The sequence below is a fragment of the Alligator sinensis genome, unplaced genomic scaffold (genome assembly GCF_000455745.1).
Source record: "Alligator sinensis unplaced genomic scaffold, ASM45574v1 scaffold360_1, whole genome shotgun sequence".
NCBI lineage: Eukaryota > Metazoa > Chordata > Crocodylia > Alligatoridae > Alligator > Alligator sinensis.
Window position 1 is genome coordinate 1,308,910 of NW_005842337.1, and position 19,576 is coordinate 1,328,485.

The window sequence follows — 19,576 nt, forward strand, 5'->3', positions numbered from 1 at the left end:
ACCCAACCCGGGCTCAAGGCTGGAACTGGAGCAACCGCCTGCCCCCTCACCAATTGTAGAGGCAGCAGCACAAGAGCTGCTGCAGGGCTAGCCCCGGGTCAGAGCTACCCTGTGCTCTGTAACCCAGGCCAGAAAGGTACCAGAGCCACACCTGACAGTGGCAGCAGGGGGGTCAAGGCTGCCGAGAGCTGCTGGTGGGGAGAGAGAGGAAAGAGTAGCACCACAGAGGCAGAAGGGGCAGGCACTTGCTCTCCCCCCCGCCGCCGCCCACCTACCCCCCTCTGCAGCTGTGCACAGAGTGAATTCAAGACAACCCTTCATTAATTAGATTCTACACATGGAAAATTATAACAAATGTATACATTTTCCATGTACAGAAGCTAAGTACTAGGGGGGAGGTATCATCTCACATTTAAAGTAGTTTTGGATTCGGGTAAATTCAGTAGATTGTTGTTTCACAATTCCACATATACTAGCTATTCTGATTGACTAAAGTAAGGCACCAATGTTAAGCAGATCCAAGATTTGGTGATTCTCCATGTGATAAGCTAGCACTTAATAGCAAGGTGCTATTTGATCCTGAATGTAAATGGAGTAAAAAGTGGCTGAAATGGCAGTCTGAAATGTTACGTGAGGTCTTTGTTCCTTTTTTTAGGCATCCTCTTGCTTCACTCCTGAAGCCCAAAGGATATAGGTATAGGTCCTAAACCTATATAACTGTAAAGTCATTTTAAAATAATTTGTGTGTGGAATGGATGGACTTCCTGGCAAGAGAGAAAAAACAAGGAGCTCACACACTCTAGCCCTCTTGGCCAAATACTTTTGGCAAGGCATTATTTGAACCTGTACTTAGCTTTTGGGGAGGAAGAAAGGGAAGACATCTGAAGAAACTGTGAAGCTTCTTCACAAACCTTGCATTCATAGACCAGGATTACGTTCACTGTTCTTAGTGTCTTTATGTGGAGCATTTCCCCTCAAGCAGATGTTGGTCTCTTCCTATACCAACCGCTAAACAATTTAAAGAGAGGCAGGCTGTACTCTTCCCCTGCTTTAATGAATAACTGGAAATACAGTTCCTGCACATGATTCATGGCAAGAGCTGGATTTACATCAACATGTACTAGCAGGCTGCAGGATTTAAACAAGTATGGCGTTTTATGTACAATAATAGGTTCAAAGCAACTTATTGTTGCCTGTGAAAAGAATTATCACATGCCCATTTGGAATATTACGTGAAGTTTTTGTTCCTTTTTTAAGCATCCTCTTGCTTCACTCCCAAAGCAACAAGGAAACGGCAGTACAAGCAAAGCTAATATCAAACGCTCAGCTCTTCACAGCAAAAGCTTCCCCATTTCTCATTTTCACAATAACGGGCACAGATAAGAGGGCTGCTATTTTACAAGCATTAATTCATGCGGAAATTGCCTGCCTCACACACTTCCTTCTACACACAACAGTATCATAAACACGGATTCTCTCCATGCACTGCCTACGTTCTGAATGGCATTTATTAGACTTTTGGTAAAAGCTTAATCCTAGTGAGGCCAATCATGACATCCTGTTGAGTGCTTTTCCTGGCAAGTTGCAAGTATTTCCCCATCACAGAGTAGTACCCACCCAAAGAGGTACCTTTTAAACTCTCCTACAACAGATATTACTTGACAATGTTTTAAATGCTGTCGCCATATTTGGCAACAGGAGTTTCTTTTGTTCCAAGAGTCAAATTTACCCTTACAACTAGGCAATCTCACTGTAAGTAGAATTTAGCCTGATATCTAAGACTGAACATCTGCAGTTTCCAATTACTTCAGCTAGAGCTGCAAGTGCTCCACACATCTGAAAGTAAGGCCATCAGTGGTAGATTTAAACAAAGAAAAAGAAAAAAAGAGGGGAAAAAAAAAGAATTCAAACCAATCAACTTGGTTTATTTTACTGTTTATGGTACCCATGCTAGGAAGATAAAATATAAATACATTAAATAGGTGTATTTAGATTGCTCACCCCACAATTATCTTCCCTTCCTGCTAATGTCAATGATAAACCTTGTTCTTCAACACTCAAATTCTAGTCTTCTGAAATCTTTCAAGGGACCTTAAATAAATAAACTAACCTGTCAAATTTAAATGTGCTGAACAGTCACTCTTTACACACAACCTATTTGGCCTGTCTCAGTATGCAATCAGAATTAGTTTGCATTACGTTTTTAGAGGCAAATGAAGCCGTGGAAAGAAACTGAACCAGCTTTTGCCATTGGCTGAGTCATGTACATGCTGCCAAATTTAAGTAGTATGCAGTCTCAATCTCACCAAGGCAGGGCTAGATTTTCTTTTCAAACTTACAAATGATGGGAGAGTTTTGCATGTATTCAATATAAACAAGTTGACAGAGATGGCACAATGACTATTTATCAATTTAAAAACGTTAGGAGGTCTTAAACCCTGACAGCCAAAATACGGCAAAACCATGCCTATACAAATATTTTTAGTAATGCACAAGTGCATTTTCCTACTAGAAAAGAGAATTCACAGTAAAAGCAAGCATCTCAACAGGAAAGGAATTCAGTCAATACATACTGTGACATCATGTTTTTGAATCACTATTTCTGTTCTAAGCACTGTTACTCGGTGTTTAAAACTTGTTTTTATCTTTTTTCCTTTTAGGACCCCCAGAAATTAACATCTTTAAAAGACTTAGTTTGCAAAGTCAAGCAAAGTTAGGCAATGCCAGCTTTAATGCCTCCTTGCACAACCTTAATTTGACCTTCGTGTCTATCCATTATGATGCCTTTAATTATGTGATCACACAGAGGAAAAAAAGACAGTGTGCAGAGGATGAAAAGTGTCCAGAAGCCCTTATACCACTGTGAAAACAGCTACCCATATTTTAATCAGCTGTTTGGAGAAACTACAAATGATTTGACACAGCACTCTTGCTACCATGCTAGAAGCCAAGAATCAATCCTGCATTACAGGGCTAACATTCAAACATTTGTGCCTGTATGAGAATACTTTGCACAACTTGGCCAACTCCATGTTCCAGTCAGGAAACAAATAGTTCAAGATGCATCTAGATGTATACAAATAGTCCAGATTGTAGAACCAGCATGTATCATGCCTGTAACGTAACCAGTCTGGACTCTGTTATTCTGAAGTGGACATCTACAACATCCCCTCAAGGGAACTGCACTCCTGCAATCAAGAGGAGCACAGAGGCCTCGTCTTTAGGTAATATAGACCCTGGTTCCTTTTATATCTGCTGCTAACGCACACTGTGTTTTTGCCCTTCTGTCCTTACTACCTTTTCTGCAGCACTGAGCAAGTTAAAAAGTAGGAAGCAAATCAACCCCTTCCTTGAAAAGCTTACAATCTAACAGAAAAAGCTGATCCTACAAGAAAAAAGGCATAAGGAAATAATTGCAAAACAGAGGAGGGGGTTTGAAAGCAGGGAAGAAAGCATGTCAAATAATACTCAGGGTGCTGCTTAAGGTTGACTGATTGAAAGATAACCCAGAAGGGGCAAAGACTCTCAAGGAAGTTAGGCAACCTATAGGCAAGAAAATTATATGAAGCCTCCAAGAAAAAGGGAAGTGTGGATTTAAACTAATACAGTAAAGACGCTTGACAAGATCCCAGCCAAGATTTTCAACATTACTTCCGCTGACTTCATTGGCAGGGGTTGGGGATTTGACATATTGGGGGGGGGGGGGGAAAGAGGAGGAAATCAAACCACTTATTTAGTATTAATACCATTCCTGAGCATCATGAGCTTAGAAAGAATATTTTAGATAGACTGAAAGTTTAGGTTGATGAAATACACGTGAAGGTCTAGATTGCAAGATCACCTGGAGAATTTGCATTAATAGGAAAAACTATCATACCTGAACCAAACAATGGAATGCATTACATTTCACCCAGTGCACTGGAAAAAATGGTAGCTTTTAGAGATGCTTCAGAGAAGGGTTAAATAATCTCAGATGACAAGAACCTCCAGGCAAGTTAATAGGAACCTTCTGCCTTGACTTCAACAAGAGCCAGGCCTTTAATGCCCCAGGGCAAATTTTACTGGTCCACAACAGTGTGGGAACAAATTTCTTACCCTTAAATGGCAGCCTGTTCATGCCCTGAAGCATAGGACTGGATGATCCTTAAGTTTTAGGTCAGATAGCATAAATGCAGGTGTTATTCTTGCTCAGGTGGATAATTCCATTCATTCTCAATATCCTAGGTAGGAAGTTAACAAATGCTTAAGTAATGTTTACTGACACTTTGCCACGAGACTGAATCTCTAGTTGGTTTGAGGTTTGCATTTTCAAGAACTCTTCAACATCTGAATTTTTAGAGGAATGAAAGCTTGAAATTAAGTATTTTTTAATTAAAAATACCACACAAATGCTGCCAGACATAATTATCTTCCTTTACTTGTCGACCTTAATTTCATTCTGACATGCACTTGGCACAAGCCAAACCAAAACTCCAAATGTGGTCCTAAACTAAGCCAGAATGTCAACATATGGACAAAGGCCAAAAACTCTCAGATTAACACTTCCTTCTAAGAGACTTACTGTACCCTAAAAGCTAAATTCAGTATTGACATATATTAAGGAATTAATTTAGCATACATGGCAATTTACCTCTTATAACTAGGAATTAAAAAAATAAAACAATAACTGGTCCATTTTCAAATCATTTTGATTTGGACTACATTACAGTAGTCTCTAAGTCTGCTTATACCCACACTCAAAAGGGGGGGGACATTTTAATTAGAGCGGTTACAGCCACTCTAATTAAAATGGCTCACAGTCACATGTATTAAGCCCCTGCATGTTTTAAAATGGCTGCAGAACACATTATCTGAACTCATTCAACAAGGTTTAGATAAAACGCCCCTGTGGCCGTTTTAAAACGTACAGGGGCTAAATACACCTGACGGTAAGCCGACACTGATGCATTCCAATTAGAAAACGAACAAGGACACGTATAAGCGGCCTAAATACTGGCTAACTGCAAACCAATTTTAATCATAAAGAGAACTTCTTAAGTGTCAAATGCTGGGATTTTTATACTGGTCATGGGTCAGGAAGCAAAACTGTGGAAAGGAGACTCAGATATCACTGAGATGGGTATTTTTTTAAAATGAATGAATGAACAGCTTCAGTTTTCATACAGTAAGGCTCAGTCAGCATTTTCTGAAAAATTAAGTTTCATTTACATTATCTCGTCGGGTAACTCAAAGCTTAAAAGATACCAGCTCCACCACCATCTGTCCCCTCCTACTCCCAAACCTCAAAGTCTCATAAACCCTGAACTAAATCTTACACAATGGAGTTTCTTGGGGTAACCTGTTTTCTAGTCCAAATTTCTTTTCTAGATTAAGGGATACATTTGGATTACATTTCACCCACACAAACTCCACTTGTTCCAAAGTTACACCATTCTAAATTAAAACAAATGTCCTTTTGTTTTCATAAGGCCACAAATGTATAGTATAGGGCTGGCCCAAAAAGGCAATCATCACAACATGAATTACATTTCAATGTTAACTTTAAATGATTTTTTAAGCCCTGATTAGAATATGGGGAAATTGGCTCTTAAAACAGATTCAAAGCCTTCTGAGAGTTTTCACCATCTCTCTTCTTCCCTAAGTATCTGATTGTGTAGTATGCCAGTTTTGTGTGTGCGCCAGTTTTACATGTACGTTATAAGTAAAGGACCTTAATTATGCAAAAGGCTGATGGGCCTGCATGTGGCCTCAAGGATACAGTACAGCCATTTTTCAAGTCTCCATTTTTGCTCACTACTTGCATCACAGCAACTGATGTAAACAGCAGTCCAGACTCCAGCGTGCTACCAGGAAGTAGAAAACAAACTGCAGCCGTTAAACAAAGACTCAAAGGAGGCTATGCCTCCAGCAGGGCTGCAGTGATCTATTTCTGTATAAACTAATGAAGAGGTTCCCACCCTGTTTCCAGTGGGAATCTTGTCAATTTGCAGCCGCTTGAGAATAAGGCAGAAGAACTGATCAACACTGCTAGTTTAAGCATGATGCATCCCAAAGACCAGTAACCATGCGAGAAACCACAGCCCAAGCACTACTATTGCCTCCCCAGCCTCCCCCAGACGTTACCTTGTGCTGTAAAACCTTCATGCACACACAGGGCTGCAGCTTCTGCTGCAGGCACTTAAGAAAATAGCAGCAAGAAGACAAGAGGGGAGGCAGGGAGAGCAACAGTATTTGGGTCATTCCACCAGAGCAGTCCCTGCAGGGGGGACTTATAGCCTTTTTTCTTTCTGCTTCCTGCCCTCCTAGGCAGATCCAGTCCACAGAAACTAAAGTTGGCTGTCAGAGTGACTATGTTACCCGTATTTCAGTATACAGCAAAACTTACAAGGACTTCTCCACTTCTCTGTGTATTTAAAATGCCCTCTCACCTGCACTGCACAGGACTTGGTATCACCCAGGCAGCTCAGGAAAGTGAGCATTGAACAAGCAAGGAAGAAAGCTCAGATACTTTTTTCCATGGGAATTTTTTGCAGTCAGTAAACACTGTAGGCTCAGAAGCCGGAAAAGGAGGTTCTGTTTTCTTGTTTTCTTTTACGAAAACCCAGTGACATTCATCCCACCCCTAGCCCCCACTCCCAGGCCCAGTCAGCTCTGATATTTTTCACAGAGGGAATTTGACACATCATTGATTTTTCTTGCTAAAATTATTCATACCAAAGCCAAGCTGCATCGTGTTACGTGTCTCTTCCATGCAGATCTAGTGGTGAGCCCGAACAACCAAATTCTACTGCAGCTACACATGGACGCCTTCTGTTTTTTCTGAGGAAATTTAGGCAGGGTCAATTTAGCATAGCAGCAGTCTGTCCTGATCCCTGTATCTCTGAGTAGTCCATATGTGAGCTGCGCCAATCTGCCTGCCATCTTCACAGGAGGATCAGAAGCAGCCAGTATATTAATTTAGTGTCATAATTTAAAGTCCTCCTGAACTATCCATCTTACATGAAGTATATAGAAACAGCCCAAATAGCCTGGGTACCAGAAGCAGCAAAGCTACATTCGGGCTATAGGAAAAATCCAATAAAACATGTAAGAGGGATGGGGAGTGAGTGCATGTGCATACAGAATAAAAATGAGTGTGATGTAAAAATAAAGAGAATTAGAATAAAAGCTTGCGAAGCAAGAAAGCAAGGGACTAGGAGTTTAGCGACACTTGGTGAGAGATGGTGTGATCTGTCACAAAAAGGAACCTTGTTCTAGCCCCCTAACTTCATTAAAGCAATGAATAATTATAGGACTGGCAGCTTCTAGTTGCCAAATCAGAGTTCATACAACCTGGCAGAGCTGAGGTAGGGGAACCCAGCTTAGCATAAGTCCTACTTCATTTATTTTAGAACATAACTTAGCTCTACTAGATTCCCATACATTTTAGAAATCTTTCAATTGGTTGTAATCTCTATTCAGTTCTCAACTCAACTTGAAGATACCACAGGGCTCTCCATGACTATGCAAAAGTACAAGTTCAAGGACTCCACAATTTACCATGGGCAACCATCATTTAATACAGTAATCCACCAACACTTTGCAATCAGAGTTTGATCCATCTGTCCCAGTGCAAAGCACAACAATGATGAAGCAGTTCATTTGCAAGTATTAAGTTTGATCTACTTTTGTTTCAAATGAGTCGTCTTTTTACAAACTCTTCAGGCAAGAAGAGGCTCAGAGTGAACTGGTCGTTCTGCTTGTTCATAAACAAAATTGGAGCTTGTAGTGTGCCAGCCTTTTAGTGCACACTGCTGTACAATACAAAAGGTATGTGGTCAGGAAGCCATATTGCATGGGGTAGAACACCACACAAAGCAAGGGTCTGGATACCCTCTGAGCCCTGGAAGAATAGTTTCTAGCTCCCAGAGTAAGTCCAGGGGATAGCTGCTTCTAACCATTAAGTCTAACATTGCTTTGTACAACAAACAAAACACTTCCCCCCCCCACAAAAAAATTAACAACCAGGTTTTTGTACTGAAGATGCCAAAGGTACACACCCATCTAATCCAAACTATAGTCTTAATTATTTGGCAGCCATAGGCCTGGGATGATCATGTGTCGCATTTGCACCAGGACAACCTTATTTTAAACACTTGTACTGGGGGACCAGTCAGTATCTGCAAACTGATGCTTTCATGAGTTTCCTCCCATTTTCAGACACTCCCCTAAGCCCCAAAAATAGCTGTATATGCCAGAGTGCAACGGGAACTTCAACAAATACGGTTCCTCTACAAGTCTCAACCAGGAATAAGGTCTACTGTACTAAATTTCCCAAATTTAGTATTTTGGGAATACTAAAATTCTAAGTACTAAAAGCCTGTGACCAGGGAGACATGGAATAGGGACTGCCAACAGGGGAGCAGTTTGCAGGCAGTTCTCAGTCCAATTCATGGGCAGGAGTACACACCATGTAGGAGTACACAGGAGCTTCTGACAGAGACTTCAGGTAAGTGAACAAGGAGGGGGGCTACTATGGGGGTGGTGACATGGAGCGCAGCCAGGGACCCTGCCCTGCTGCTGCCTCTGGCCTGGAGCTCCTGTGAGGCCTCCACCCAGACAGGCCCCTTGGATGGGTCGACAGTGCCTTGGCCTCATGTCTGCAGGAGTTGCCTGGTGGGACCTCGGAGGCCTGGGGGTAGCTCGGGGGCCGGGGGTTCCCTTGCCTGTCCCACGTGCTCAGATTGAGGCCCTGGAGGGGCAGGTGAGGGAACTCCAGGCACAGATGAGCAGGCTGCGGGGAATCAGGGCTACAGAGGATGAGATTGATGGATACTTTCATTCTTTGCAGGATCAGGCACCTAGCGCAGAGACATCACAGGAGAGTCCCAGGACAGCTGAATGGAGGACGGTCACCTCCAGAGCCAGACAGCGTGTGGCTGTGACTGCTTCCCCAACGCAACTGGGGAACAGACACAAAACCCTGGCAGCACTGGAGGATGAAGCCGCCAAGCAAAAGCCGCAGGGGAAGACACATTCACAACAAACACCAGGCAGGCTAAGCAACAATCGAGCAGCTGGAGGAAGAGTCACCAGGTCATCCTGATGGGCGACTCCCTCCTGAGAGGCACAGAGGGGCCTATCTGTCGACCAGATCCCACGGCACAGATTTGCTGCCTACTCAGAGCCAGGATCTGAGACATCCCTGCGAGGATTCCCAACCTCATCCAGCCCTCTGATTACTAACCCGTGCTCCTCGTCCATGTGGGCATGAATGATGCGGCCAGGAGTAGTCCAGACCATGTCATGAGTGACTACAGGGCTCTGGGGGCCAGGCTTAGGAAGTCGGGGGCACAGGTGGTCTTCTCGTCCATCCTTCTGGTCAGCGGTCACCGTCAGCATCAGGACGCCTGCATCAGGGAAGTCAACCTGTGGCTCCCGTTGGTGCCATCATGCGGGTTTTGGCTTCTACAACCCTGATCCGCACTTCCATAAGAGAGACATCCTGGGACAAGATGGTCTTCATCTCTCTTCTAAAGGTAAGAGTCTGTTCTCTTACAGGCTGACTGATCTCTTACGAAGGGCTTTGAACTAGGTTGGTTGGGGGACAGGGAAGCAGAGGATAAGGAGACCCTAGGATAAGCAAGTCACGAGCAATGCACTGGATGAGCCCAGGTAAGCACTAAGGGGCCCGACAGATATCAGGACAGGGCACCCATCATGGGGCTTAAATGTCTCTACACTAATGCTATGAGCATGCGGAACAAGCAGGAGGAACTTGCACTCCAGATTGCAAGCAACAACTTTGACCTGGTTGGACTAACTGAAACCTGGTGGGACCTTAACTCACAACTGGGCAGTAGGCATTGAGGGTTACAGGTTGTACAGGCAGGATAGAGTGGGGGGAAAAAACAAGGGGGGAGGTGTTGCTCTCTATGTTAAGGAACAATATACATCCTCTATAATCAAGATGGGATCAGAGGAGGGCCAAACTGAGGTACTGTGGGTCAGGATACAAGGGAGCTGGGAGGAAAGGGACTTGGTGTGGGGGTCTACTATAGACCGTCACACCAGGAGGATGAGCTAGACCTGGAATTCTCCAGACAGCTCTCAGAGGCTGTACGGTTGAGAGATATGGTTGTCATGGGTGACCTCAACTACCCTGACATCTGCTGGGAGGAGCAGTCAGCCAAATCTAACCGCTCACGTAGGTTCTTAACCTGCATACAGGACCTCCACCTAACGCAGGAGGTATACAATCCCACTAGGAAAAACACCTTGCTGGACTTGGTGTTAGCTACAGGGGATGACCTGGTGGGGAATTTGCAGGTACAAAGTAACCTAGGGGACAGTGACCATCGATTGATTGAATTCACTATCTGGAGAAGGGTGTGTAAACTAACCAGCAGGGTTGAAGTGCTAGACTTCAGAAAGGCTAACTTCAGTGTGCTCAGGAGATTAGTCAGCGAGACACTGAAGCTCAAGAGCATTGGCAAAATGGGGGTCCAGGAAGGGTGGTCATTCCTCAAGGGAGCGATCCTTATGGACACAGAAGGAAACAATTCCATTGCACATAAAAGGGGGCAAAGGGGCCAGGAAGCCCTCTTGGCTGAACAGTGAAGTCCAGGAAAGCCTAAGGGCAAAGAACGAGGTATACAGGCTGTAGAAACAGGGGGTAGCTACCAAGGAGGAGTACACCTCCCTGGCTCGCACTTGCAGGGAATCAGTTAGGAAGGCCAAAGCAGAATTAGAACTTAGGCTGGGGACAACAATAGGACAACAAAAGGTCCTTCTTTAGGTATATAGGGAGCAAAAGGAAGGTACAGGGTAGCATAGGACCCCTACAGGACAAACATGGGCAATTGGTGACAGAGAGGGGGGACAAAGCTGAGCTCTTCAATGAGTTCTTTGCATCTGTATTCCTAGACACAGACCAAGACAAATCTCCCAATTGGATCATAGATAGACATAGGAGGGACACCAGCCCACCACCTGTTAGCACAGACTTAGTGAAGGGGTACTTGGAGGGGCTGGATGTGTTCAAATCAGTTGGCCCAGATGAGCTTCATCCAAGGGTGCTGAAGGAATTGGCCAGTGTCATAGCAGAGCCGCTGGCACAGCTGTTTGAGTACTCATGGTGCTCCGTTCAGGTCCCAGAGGACTGGAAAAGGGCCAATGTGGTCTCTATTTTCAAGAAGGGGAGGAGGGAGGAACCAGGAAACTATAGGCCGGTTAGTCTCACCTCTATCCTTGGGAAAACTCTGGAAAAAATCATTAAGGATCACATTTGTGGGAGCCCAGCAGGGGAAATAATGCTGAAAGGAAATCAGCACAGATGCATTACAGGCAGATCCTGCCTGACTAACCTTGTTTCTTGTTATGACCAGGTCACAAAATGCTTAGACACAGGAGTTGAGGTATATGTCATCTACCTAGACTTTAAGAAGGCCTTCGATACGGTATCTTATTCTGCTCTCATACATAAACTGACAGGCTGTGATGTAGACGATTACACAGTCAGGTGAGTGGCAAATTGGCTTAGGGGTCGCACCAGAGAGTGGGGGTGGATGGGTCAGTATCGACCTGGAAAGATGTGGGCAGTGGAGTCCTGCAAGGCTCGGTCCTTGGACTGGTGCTATTCAATGTCTTCATCAGTGACTTGGATGAGGGCATGGAGAGCACCCTGTCCAAGTTCGCAGATGATACCACATTATGGAGCAAAGTTAACCACCAACACACTTACAGGCTGGGGGGATGACCTTCTCAGCAGCACAGCAGTGGAAAGGGATCTTGGAGTCATAGTTGACTCCAAGATGAACATGAGTCGTCAGTTTGACAAAGTGATCAACAAGGTTAACTGCACCTTATCCTGCGTTAGCAGATGCATGGCGAACAGGTTCAGGGAGGTGATGCTTCCCCTAGTGATCAACAAGGTTAACTGCACCTTATCCTGCGTTAGCAGATGCATGGCGAACAGGTTCAGGGAGGTGATGCTTCCCCTCTATGCGGCACTGGTCAGGCTGCAGTTGGAGTACTGCATCCAGTTTTGGATGCCGCACTTCAAGAAGGATGTGGAGAATCTTGAGAGGGTTCAGAGGAGGGCCACTCATATGGTCAGAGGCCTGCAGGCAAGGGCCTATGAGGAGAGACTGAGGGACCTAGATCTCTTCAGCCTTCACAAAAGAAGGCTGAGAGGTGATATTGTGGATGCCTATAAATTCATCAGGGGAGGGCAGCAGGGAATAGGAGATGTTCTGTTTACTAGGGCACCTCCTGGAGTAAGTAGGAACAATGGCCACGTATTGACAGAGAGCAGATTTAGGTTGGACATTAGAAAGAAGTTCTCCACGGTAAGGGTTGCCAGAATCTGGAATGGGCTTCCAAGGGAGGTGATACTCTCTCCTACCTTGGGGGTCTTCAAGAGGAGACTGGACAAGCACCTAGCTGGGGTCATCTGACCCCAGCTCCTTTTCCTGCCCAGGGCAGGGGGTCAGACTCAATGACCTGCTGAGGTCCCTTCCAACCAAACATCTATGAATCAATGAATAACTTATCTGGGCATGTATCTTTGGAAGCCAGGTAGGGTGCTCCAGTGAGTAAAAAAAATTCCTATGTTGCATAAGAACTATCTCCAGTTATTTTTTTTCCCCCCAAACATTCAGAGGATGCTTGCACAAGACCCCTGTACAAGCCATTCCATTCTCTGATGGAAACAGATTTCCTATCTGGAGAACACAGTGGGAGCATCACCCATGTTCTTCAGGCCACTAGTAGACTTGAGATGAATGTTTTCAGGCTTATTGTTCCAGTAATACTACTGATTGTATCAGCTAAGTCAAAGAAATCCAAAAGTTTAACTACTGAGGAACATTTAGTCCTGGAATTTTGTTTCTCAGCAGGCTGCTTTTTCTCCCACTCTAGTTTCTGGGCATCATTCATCACTTCCTTCAGCTCACCTCACTCCTCCCCCCACCCTTTCAATTTAGCTTTTTGCAGCATCCAAAGCCTGAACAACTACTCACCATAATCATCTTCTGTCTCCTTTCCCACCATGTGTCCCTCATGCAGTTATTAAGCTGCTTTGGAGTCTTTTACCATGGCTGCTTTCAGTCAGGCTCTTTTACAAGAGTGTTTTGCAGTACTGGAAGCAGATGTGTCAGCCTACTCTTTTAATCCATTTAAACTTGCACCACTTCCAAGAAATAAACATCAATTCTTGAGCATGGATTGAAGAGAGAGACAGCAACAAGTCTGCCACTATGTAAAGATATTCAGTCTAGGTGATCAAGGAAATGTTTAGTCAGCCTACTAGTATTATGGCAATGCTCAAATTGCCATCTGGAAGGCCCAGATTCAAAAATCAGTCTCTGGATCTGAGGCTCAGCTCACGAAGGCTGCATACATTGTAATGAAGATGCAATTAGTCTCCAGAGAAAGGTTTCTGCAGATTGTCATTGGCTATGCAGAAGGCAGCTCACTCACTCTTGTGGATAAAAATAACATACTGAAATGGCAGCTGCTCAGCAAAGGAGATGGGGACAGCATTCAAAAAGGAGAAAAAATAGAAGCCACAAAATATATTTTTGACAAAATAACTTGCTACAAATGCTCATAAGGCAACACTGAACCATAGCCGGTCTGTGGTATTTAGCATGCACCTCTTGATCATGTACCAAAACAGTATAATCCCCCTTGTTTGCCTAATACTGCAACCAGTCCAAGAATGTAATTGTTATTTATGCATAAAGAAATCCAGAACTATTACATATCAGCATTCTGATCAATTAGCATGTTCAGGGATAGTGGTTTTGTTTCGTTTCAGAGAAGTTTTATTGATATTATAGGGTAAACTCCCAAACCAAACTCCACTATTCTGTCCATACGCAGCCCATCACCTAAGCATGTAAAAGGGTACCTCTGGGCTAAGTACAGCCAAAAAGCCCAGGCTGAATCAATTTTTCTTTGTAGGTTAGTCTAAGCCGCTTAGATTGAACTGATAAGCAAGTAAATGGACATTTTCACTTTTGGTTCCAGAAATGCAGCCATATGCCTGCAATGGCCGAGCCCAGAAGCTGCAGGGTGCTAGAGTATGCCCTTGTTAATGCAGACAGCAAGGGGGATTTTGGACTGAGTTAAACTGAATCTGGGGGGGATCCGTGACAGAAGTTCAATAAACTGATTTAACCTAAGTTAAGTCTGATACTACATCCATCTAGGTTTATCTTAAACCAGTTTCAGCCATTTTGAAAGTAGTTTATGTGCACTGAACTTCTGTTGTGTTACAGATTTGGTTATAAAATATGATCATTTGTACACTGATGTCACTTATATATCACTTATGTACAATTTCTGTTCCTAGCCCCAAAACCCACACACAGTGCAGCCCAAATACTGATTGCTGATCCCTAATCTTCTCTTTCCCCATCCCAAACTGGTTTAAAGACATTAGAAGTCTTCCATGGTTTATTTTAAGCCATCCCCTTACTTCTAGAGTTCACTGTGGTGCAAATGGGAGAGATGACAGGATTTAGTAAAATGCCAACAATTAAGTCATGGGCATTGTGAGGTGTAGGGGGTGCACGTGCACCCGTTGAGATTGGCAGTGCACCCCCTGCAAAAAGCTCCACCTACACTGTCGGCAGCGCCTGCAGGAGGTCGCCGCTCACCACCACTCCCACCTTGCTACCAACACCGTCAGCGGCATCTGCGGGCGGTCCCTGATCGCTGCTGGCCACTGCCGATGGCATCTGCAGGTGGTTGCTGACCACTGGTCAGCACTCACCGTGGCCACCTGCGGGAGCTCCCCACTCAGCCCACACCTGCAGTTGCCTGCGGGAGCTCCCCGTTCGCCGCCACCACGCCCCTGCCACCGACACCGCCTGTGGGCAGTCGCCATGCCCCACCAGCCTCCAGCGGCATGCAGTATTCATGATCATGGGTAAAGTTCATCAGAGACTCGCACATCAGCAGTGAGATTCATCAGATCATCTCAGTTCAACTCCCTGTCAGTCCCAGATAGTTCTTCCTAGTAGATTTTAGAGTGTTTTTGGCTAGTCTGTTTTTAAAAGTTTCAAACAATAGAGCTTTTTTCCCCCTCAGGACACTATTCAATATTTGTTTGGAAGTATTACCCATGAAAAACAGCCCAAATAAAAACAAATAGAATAACCATTTTTATAGATCTGCTTACATAATAAGTGCAGGTATTTAAAAAGAAGAGCAACAACTATTAGTGGTCATATATTAAGATTCTTACCTTATGATTTTATGATGTTGACACTGAATCTTGTAAAAGTCACATTCCATAAAGAACCAAAGCAAATAAGCCATTGCACAAACTTGCCATAACAGCAAGAGTACAGATATTTACTATACTGCACATTTTGTTACACCCAGCTTAAAATTTCAGCCCAGTAAATACTCCAAAATACATAGTGTCTTTACAGCAAAGAATTTAAGATAGGACCACTGTCAAAGTTGGTACACTTTTAGAGCTGTGACTCTTGAAACACCAAAACAGGCATGTTATATTTTATGAAAATACAAGTCAATTCAGAATGAAACACCTAACAAAAAGAAAGCAGAAAAGTTTTCCAAAATCTAACTGATGTTGCTGCATTCTGATCATTATGATGCAACGCATACAAAGCATTATACAAAATGGAGATGACTGCAACTGGGGATTAACAATCAAGCTCAAGCAAGAATTAGTATGTGTCAGAACTAAACACGTTCTTTGCTGACATACTTTCTCCATCACTCTTTGAAAGCCTTTCACATTAAAATAAAGTAAAAAGCTATTTCAAACCCAAACGATTTTTTCAGAGCACTTAAACTAATCAGTGCTGTCCTTGTTTGGCTGCCAAATGAAAATATAGCAACCGTACTTCGTTAGAAAACTCTGCTTTAAAGAAAAATTTAATTTGGGCTGCAGCCATATTACCCTGGGCTGTCATCTTGTCAGATTTCATCAGCTGAAAGCTGGGTTCGACTGGTCTTATAACTGAGTAAAAGGCCTCCAAGCAAAACCCAGGTGCTCAGCTTAAAATGGCATTTGACAGTCAATATTGAACTAATATCTTCTATATAACTAATGTGCATGGGATGTTGCCATCTTTCAAACAGCATGTGGAAAAAAAAATATTAAAGCCCTTAACTACAGATCTCATGGCACTAGTCCTCTTCCCCTGAGGGGGAGGTGTTTTGTTTTGTATTGTTCTGTTTAATTCAGTTGGAATTTAACCTACCTGAAACTCTCCTGTAGTTTCAGTTGGAAAGTACCTCCTGCCCTAAATTGTTGCGCAGTGTTATTAACAGTAGCTGCATTTCACCCCAGAAGTAGATGCAATAAGCATTCCACATGCCAGTCTCTCAGGTACTTTGGGTTTCATCTAGATGAGGAGTTCTATTAACATCATTTTCATTAACAACACAAGCCTTGACATTAAGGGACATTATTTAAGGAAGACCATAAATCTGTTTTAGTGGCCTCAAGGTCAGTAACAAGACTGAGCAAAAACCTTGGCTAATCAGATAGCCAGACAACTGCAACCCTGAGATTGTAACTGTAAGATTATTGCTTAGCACTGATCCACAATAAAGTAAGCTAAATTTGAGGTTTTATAACATGCGCTGCTTGGCATTTTACTTCTATGGGCCTTTTTTTTTTTTTTGGTATTAAAACTGTTTCAGAGAACAGTGCTGTTTAAATAATCAACATTTTGAAAATTTAAGCCCCCAAATTTAAGCCTTTTACTTGAAATAGACTGTGCCTAGCTGGTAAAGCATTTCTCATTCCTGTGAAGAGAGCACAAGTCTGTTCAGTCTTTCCCCTCAAAATTACTAATTTTTATCTGAAGAAGCTTGCAATTTAAAAGGGAAACTGTACTATAATCAAGAGGACAGTACAAGACAGTTGTGAAATAGTTCCATGTTTCCATTAGAACTGAGCTAGTTACCTCAGGACCCCAAATTTATTTTTGCAGATGGAAAGAAATGTTGCATAAGGAGAAAAATGCTATCAAGTGGGTAGGTATTTTCTATTTACCTGAATAGGGTGACTGATGCTAATAAATTTAATTTTACGTGCCACATATTTAAAATATAGTCAGAGCAATTCAAGGCCTTTAATGGATACAAGACTGGCTTATACTTCCATTTCTTACTGCTTTAGATCAAAAACAAAACTTAGACCTAGGTATTCACATGTAACTACAAAAGGCCTGGCTGATGACCAGCATGCATTACTTGAATGATATAACCTTTGTTGTTCTAATCAAACATAAAGTGTCTTATTTTGAGCAAGCATACCATCCTAATTATTTATTGCAGGAAATGCAGCGTGTTTCTAAACTTACCTTTCAGTGAATCATTTTCAGCTCTCATTATGTCAATTAGTGAGTTCTCCAGTGAATGCATGTCAAAAGTCCTTGTGCGATCCTGCAAGTAAACACAAATAGAGCCAGTTTAGACAACACAATGATACCCAAAGCTACATGCATGCAAAAGCTTCCACTGGAACCTATACCACTGAACCAGAATTAAACATACATTGGGAAATCCTATTTCAACTAAAGCTGCAGGCTTTTTAACTTTTACTGGGTAAAATTAAATTCACAGCAAAAGCTTCAGTTTGCCATAATGACACTGCAAATGAATATCTGAAACCAAATGAAACCTAAAAGGGTTTCCATTGCAATAAATGCTTTGCCAAATACCTAATTAAAATGAAACAGTCTGCATGAAAGAATGACTGCAAAGGAACCTTTCTTTTTTTTTTAATAATACATTTTTCATACTAAACTTTTGATATTTATTTTGCAGCTATACATATTCAGTGTGAATTTGTACTGTAAAGACATCATACCTATTTGCCTTCCCTTGCCCCACTTTTCCTTTAAAAAAAGCAGCAGCATTACAGGATATTTTAGAGGGGGTGAGAGCAGAAGGGTCAGGGTAAGGAGGACAGAAACAAAAAAAACTGTCCCTTTTCATAAGCTTAGTTTTCCATTTTACAGCCACCTATAGCATTTGACACAACATACTGATTACTCCAAAACCTATTTGCCAAATTTAATATTCTCCACCTTCCAATAAATCCAATAAAACAGTTCAAGAAAGTACATGAGCACACATTTAAAACCCACTGAAATCAATGGGATTTAATCACATACTCAAGACTAAGCATATGCTTAAGTACTTGCCTGAACAGAGATGTGATTAAAAGCCCCAATTCAAGGAAGACCAGACCAGCCTTTGCTATTTTCCTTCTATATTAGTGACTATTTTTTGTAATCTATTTTCTACCGTATTCAATGGATACATCATTTGTATTGCATAATACATTTTGTTACATTTAAATGTTTTAACAGCATTACAGTGCTTAACAATCGGGAAGTAAAAATGACATTTTGGACTATAAACTCCCAAGATAAGCGCCTGGAATCAAGGGTTTTGCTCAGACCAGAGCAAATCCACATTGTGAAAACAGAGTGTAGTCCTTCACCATAGCAATACAACCTTTGCCACTACAACATAACTGCATCAATCCAGTTTTACACAGAGTCATCTCAGGCTCTGCAGAAATAAAATTGAAGCTTGCAAGAATATTCACTTTACAAGTTTGGTGCTCCAAATAAACTCAGTTTTTAGGATAAAAGTTACCTTTGATATTTAATTAATTAGAGACAGAATTCCAAGATTTTAACAAAATTAATTACCGGTAAAACTAAGGACTAATGCTAGAGGCATGACAACTTTTAGCTCAGTTGACTTGAGATGACAAGATGATAACACACATACTTTCCAGACGAGATGGTAACGCATACGCTTTCCAAGGCCTTCTCCTTCAAAATAGCCAAGGCCAACCTTTAGCACATTCATTATTCATCCTTTCCTTACCAAAACAGCAGGATGAGTGCCCACAAAGCAACCTGACATATTACTTGAATACTCCAATACCAGATCATCTAGGAACAAGTTAAGATGTTCCATTTCCTGACTTAAGCAATGTAACTTTGTTTCCTTAAAGAGCATTGATCAGGAAATATCCCAAAAGTCACTAGTACAGGCACGAAAAATGTATTCTTCCATAACAAAATAATTTGCTCATCTACCCAAAAGATTTCTCATGCATACACAGAAAGAGGCAAACAAAATTTTGCTAAACAGCATTAACTAACTTTGAATTTAATTTCCAGGAATATATTCCAAAGGGACACCGGCAGTGATCCCAGATGTTAAGTTTTGTTTACTTTCCAAGAGATTCACCTTTGAACTAGAGACCAAGCATGGAAAGTGCATAATTTTTTACTCCCTCTCTAGCTGTGAAGCTGAAGTTTCCCAAGATAAGTCAAGCCAGACTTGATCGGTATTTTGCTGGGAAATGAAGCAAATGGTATCAAATATACAGTTTAAATATATATGCTTTCCTTTTTCCCCTCAAATAAACAATACCTTCAGCTGCCTCCAACACTGAAGTTCTAGTGCAGTCTTAGTTCAAGAAATGAGACATCATTCAAGCCTATTTGCAGTTATGAAATGACATGTGTTTTAAGGAGTGTGTTAGTTGTAGTGTCCTGGCTTTATTCAAATTTGA

General features: G+C 42.4%; 1 protein-coding gene across 3 annotated transcripts in view; it reads right to left on the reverse strand.

Moving 5' to 3' along the window:
- Window positions 1-19,576, reverse strand: part of CPEB4 (cytoplasmic polyadenylation element binding protein 4) — a 63,935-nt gene that overhangs the window by 30,975 nt on the left and 13,384 nt on the right. For all 3 annotated transcript variants that reach the window (XR_003095269.1, XM_025210160.1, XM_006028726.2), the window contains exon 2: window positions 17,337-17,418. Coding sequence is in view for 2 of the 3 variants with exons in the window: in XM_025210160.1 (XP_025065945.1) it covers window positions 17,337-17,418 (82 nt within the window). In the remaining variant the exon portion in view is untranslated. The remainder of the gene's footprint in view (window positions 1-17,336; window positions 17,419-19,576) is intronic.